At 53.2% G+C, this 5,428-nt stretch overlaps 1 protein-coding gene across 1 annotated transcript; it reads left to right on the plus strand.

Moving 5' to 3' along the window:
• Window positions 1-906: 906 nt before the first annotated feature.
• LOC6599455 (NPC intracellular cholesterol transporter 1 homolog 1b) lies at window positions 907-5,206 on the plus strand. Its single transcript, XM_002024483.2, has 6 exons — window positions 907-2,169; window positions 2,246-2,547; window positions 2,632-3,567; window positions 3,632-4,041; window positions 4,104-4,258; window positions 4,318-5,206. Exons 1-6 carry the CDS (start codon window positions 910-912, stop codon window positions 5,077-5,079), a joined length of 3,825 nt encoding a protein of 1,274 aa, XP_002024519.2. The 5' UTR covers window positions 907-909; the 3' UTR covers window positions 5,080-5,206.
• The last annotated feature ends 222 nt before the right edge of the window (window positions 5,207-5,428 follow it).

Genomic DNA, 5,428 nt, shown 5'->3' on the forward strand with positions numbered 1-5,428 from the left:
TATTTTTTTGGACTTTAAATGATTTTTATTTTTAAAATAAACTTTATTTATTCGTTTTATAAACGATTTTTTAATAGATAAGTCTTTTGGGTCTCTTGCTTTTTAAATAAATAAAAAAATTTAATCAATTTTCAATTAAAATTTTTTTTTTTTAGAAATTCTATATTTAATTTCTTTACCATTTTAATTAATAAGCTTTGGGTCTCATGCTTTTAAATAAATAAATAATGAAATATAATTAATTTTCAATTTAAATTAATTTTTTCAAGGAATTCTATATTTAATTTTTAATTTATTATTTTATTTTATTACAATTTTAATTGATAAACATGCTTTTCAAATAAATCAATAATAAAATATAATTAATTTTTAAGTAATTAAATTTATGTTTTAAATTTATAATTTAATTTAGACAACCAAATTCATATTAAACTAAAATACATAAAAAATAAAAAAAAGTAATCTAAAAAACTTAAAACCAAACATGTAAATATTTATAATAGCTAAAAATGTGTAATCTTTAACTATTAAATACATTTTTGTATGGCTGGCAATAAATAAATAAAATAAACACCAATCTGATTCACGAATGCTTCAGGATCATTGTCGCCATGTGCCCCCGACCTAAGCTCCAGCTGAAAGCTAATCCGCCGCCGATAAGGGCAATTGGAGAGCCATTAGTGCTGTTCGCAGAAACAGAAACAGAACCCATCAGAGCCCATCAGAGCCCGTCAGAATTCAGAAGCTTATCGCTGGAGATAAGCCCACACACCGGCAATCGGGCAGCCCAAAGAAGGGGAAATCATATCGCCACTGGACTCCATTGATAGCCGGTTGATGGGCAACAGAAAAGGTGTGCTTCAGTGCTTCAGTGCTTCAGTTTAGTTATAGGTGTGCTGCCGGCACGAAATGTTCGACGCGCTCAGATCCAAAAGGTGTTTCGGTTTTCGGTGTTTATTTTTAAACTCCTCTGGGATAATGAAGGGGAATTATTTGTGGCTGGTGGGTGGCCTGCTGGCCTTGGCACTGGCGTGCAGGGCACAGGAGGAGCAGGAGCTGGGCTGCATCTGGTACGGCCAGAGCCATCAGATTGGCAACCACTGGCAGAATCTGGCGGACACGGACCCGGCCAGGGCCCTCAACAGTCCCGCGGCCGAGGCCGTCTTCGCCCGCCGCTGTCCCACCCTCTACAAGGAGTACAAGGGGGAGAGCGGTGAGGAGGAGCTGGAGCTGTGCTGCGATGCGAACCAGATCTTTACGATGGACTCTGGCCTGTCCCAGGCGGACGGTGTGTACTCCAGGTGCCCCACATGCACCAGAAACATGGGCCAGACTGTGTGCGCCATGACCTGTGCCAAGAACCACACACTCTTCCTCACGCCCACGACGAGCTTTCTGGAGACTGGCGTGGAGTATGTGGAGTCCATTGAGTACAGGATATCGGATGAGACCGTCCAAAAGGTGTACAACAGCTGTGCTGGGATCCAGCACACCCAGACGGGTCGGCCGGCCATGGATCTGGGGTGCGGCGCCTACAATGCCAGGACCTGCGACTACCGCAAATGGTACGCGTTCATGGGCGACGTGAGCGGCGACTATGTGCCCTTCCAGATCACGTACATGTGGTCCGATGATGCCGAGGAGGGCTCCGAGGAGGAGTACCTGAGGCTGTTTCCGCTGGACTGCAGCGAGAGGTACAACGACAGCTATGCCTGTGCCTGCATCGATTGCCAGGAGTCGTGTCCGCTGACGGATGTCCCCACGGGTCCGGACGAGCTCTGGAAGATAGCCGGCCTGTACGGCGTCACCTTCATTGTGTCCCTGACCCTGGGCCTGATCATCGCGGTGGCCATATGCTGGGGCTCCCTCGGCCGCACTGCCCCGCCAAATATCTGCATGCCCACGCTGTTCGGGGAGTTCTTTTATGTCGGCTTTCGGGCGTGGGGCACCTTTTGTGCCAGGCACCCGGTACTGGTCCTGGCCCTCTGCTCCTGGGCCATTGGTGGTATATCGTACGGCATCCGGTACATGAGCATCACCACGGATCCCGTGGAGCTGTGGGCCGGCGACGAGAGCCAGACGCGCCTCGAGAAGGACTACTTCGACCAGCACTTCGGGCCCTTCTATCGCACCAACCAGATCTTCATCAAGGCCATCAATCAGACGAATGTATGCCAGCCCCGAAAAGAGTTACCGAGAGTCCGGCCAGGTCCTAATCCCGATTCCCGTTACCGTTTCTTGCCAGTTCACCCACGAGGCTGTCAGCGGTCTGCTAAGCTTTGGTCCCGCCTTCGAGTACGAATTCCTGAAGGAGGTCTTCGAGCTGCAGGAGGATATCATGAAGCTGGGTCTGGCCGAGGGCGAGGGCCTCGACAAGATCTGCTATGCACCGGTCCTGCTGGCCGGCCAAACTGCCACCGTCGATGACTGTGTGATTCAGTCGATCTACGGCTACTTCCAGCACGACATGGACGTGTTCAGCAACTCGTATGAGGACAACAGCGGCTATACCATCAACTATCTGAACAAGCTCGAGGACTGTCTGCGGTAGGTACCCCCCTCAACCCCTCAACCTCGGCCATTCCCTTCGTACATCTTCGCCTAAATAACCCTGTCGCATACACCGTGTAGGGTACCCATGTTGGAGGACTGCTTTGGCCCCTATGGCGGCCCCATTGAGCCCGGCATCGCTGTGGGCGGCATGCCCAAGGTGGCCGTGGGCGAGGATCCCGACTACATGATGGCCACCGGGCTGGTGCTGACCTTCCTCGGCAAGAACCAAAACGACGACTCCAAGCTGGAGCCCAACAAGAAGTGGGAGAAGCTGTTCGTGGACTACCTCAAGGACTACCGAAGCGATCGCCTGGATATTGCCTTCATGGCTGAGCGATCCATTCAGGACGCCATCGTGGAGCTGTCCGAGGGCGAGGTGGGCACTGTGGTCATCAGCTATGTGGTGATGTTCGTTTACGTGGCCATCGCCCTGGGTCGCATACGCAGCTGTCGGGGTTTCCTGCTCGAGTCGCGGATCATGCTGGCCATCGGCGGGATCGTCATTGTCCTGGCCTCGGTCGCCTGCAGTCTGGGCTTCTGGGGCTACTTGGATGTGACCACCACGATGCTGGCCATCGAGGTGATACCCTTCCTGGTGCTGGCCGTCGGCGTCGACAACATCTTCATCATGGTGCACACGTTCCAGCGACTGGATCACAGCCGCTTCGAGACCACCCACGAGGCCATTGGCGAGGCCATTGGCCAGGTGGGTCCGTCGATCCTCCAGACGGCCGGCAGCGAGTTCGCCTGCTTTGCCATCGGTGCCCTGTCCGATATGCCGGCCGTGAAGACCTTCGCCATGTACGCGGCGGCGGCCATCCTGTTCGACTTTCTCCTCCAGATCACCGCCTTTGTGGCCCTGATGGCCATCGATCAGAGGCGCGTGCTCGACGGACGCCTGGATATGTTGTGCTGTGTGCAGACCAAGAAGAAGCCCGAGTCGGATACGCCCCAGGATGTGGGCCTGCTGGAGAAGCTGTTCAAGAACTTGTATTCCCCCTTTCTGCTCTCAAAGTAAGTGCCCCAAGGATCAGGGATCAACGATCGTAGGGTCTCTAGTGTTCCTCGTTTTTCTTAGACCCGTCAAAGTGGCCGTGCTGCTGATCTTCACGGTCATCACCTGCCTGTCGCTGATGGTGGTGCCCTCGATTGAGAAGGGCCTGGACCAGGAGATGTCCATGCCCAAGGACTCGCATGTGGTCAAGTACTTCCGCTACATGGTGGACCTCCTGGCCATGGGCGCCCCCGTCTACTGGGTGCTCAAGCCCGGCCTCAACTTCACCGAACAACAGCAGCAGAATCTCATTTGCGGCGGCGTCGAATGCAACAACAACTCGCTGTCCGTCCAGCTCTACACGCAGTCCCGCTACCCGGAGATCACCAGCCTGGCCCGGCCCGCCTCCTCCTGGCTGGACGACTACATCGATTGGCTGGCCATCGTCGATTGCTGCAAATACAATACAACCACGCAAGGCTTCTGCTCGAGCAGTGAGTGCCAGCCACATCGAGTCCATCTTCCATAGAAACCCAATGATATGTGCCCTTTCCAGATTCAAAGAGCGACGACTGCCTGCCCTGCGAGCGGGAGTTCACGGAGGATGGCCTGAGACCCAGTCCGGAGACGTTCAGCAAGTATTTGCCCTACTTCCTGTTCGATCTGCCCGATGCGGAGTGCGCCAAGGCGGGGCGGGCCTCCTATGCGGACGTGAGTGTACAAAAAAGAAGCCCCCAGGCTAAGGACTCACCTTTTGTGGCACTTTGCAGGCCGTGATCTATACGATAGATGACGAGGGCATGTCCACCGTGCAGGACACGTACTTCCTGCAGTACTCGACCACCTCGACGACCTCCGAGGAGTTCTACTCGCAGCTGCGCGAGGTGCGGCGCATAGCGGGCGAGATCAACGCCATGTTCGCCGAGAACCATGTGGATGCCGAGATCTTTGGCTACTGCGTGTTCTACATCTACTACGAGCAGTATCTGACCATCTGGGAGGACGCCCTCTTCTCGCTGGGCCTGTCGCTGGTGGCCATTTTTGTGGTCACGCTGGTCATCACCGGGCTGGACGTCACGTCCGCGCTGATTGTGCTCTTCATGGTGATCTGCATCCTCATCAATATGGGCGGCCTGATGTGGGCCTGGAGCATCAATCTGAATGCCATCTCGCTGGTGAATCTGGTCGTGTGCGTGGGCATCGGCGTGGAGTTCGTCTCGCACATTGTGAGGTCGTTCAAGCGGGCCCCGGGCACGGCCCAGGAGCGGGCCCGTCACTCGCTAAACGTCACGGGCAGCAGCGTCCTCTCGGGCATTACGCTGACCAAATTCGCCGGCATCGTGGTCCTGGGCTTCTCCAACTCGCAGGTCTTTCAGGTCTTCTACTTCCGCATGTATCTGGGCATCGTCCTGATCGGTGCCGCCCACGGACTGATCCTTCTGCCCGTTCTGCTCAGCTGCATGGGCCCGCTCAGCCGTGTGGCCAGGCCCTCCAGTGCCACGCCCACTGTCCCAGCGACAACAGCCACCTAATCTGAGATCCCAGCATTAGCCATCTAGACTATAAGCAGACGATCCATGTAGTTCGTAGAGTGTCCTAGGCCTTAAGATTCATAATTCCATTTTGTCCATTTGGTGTTTTTTTTTTTTGTTTTGTTGTCTTTGTTTCTTCGTTTATTAATAAAGATAATTCCTTTTTTAAGCTGTACATTTTTGCATAAAACAATTGCTGGGGACCACCGGCTCTCCTTTATTGTTTATTGTCGTGGCACCTTTGCTTTTTATGGCCCTAAGCGACCAACTGCCGCGCACGCCGTCAAAACAATAAACAAGAAACTCGTGGCGCTGCCTCCCAGCCTCCCAGCCTCCCCGCCTCCCAGCC

Source organism: Drosophila persimilis, unplaced genomic scaffold, assembly GCF_003286085.1.
Source record: "Drosophila persimilis strain 14011-0111.01,24,50 unplaced genomic scaffold, DperRS2 tig00000663-arrow-arrow-pilon, whole genome shotgun sequence".
NCBI lineage: Eukaryota > Metazoa > Arthropoda > Insecta > Diptera > Drosophilidae > Drosophila > Drosophila persimilis.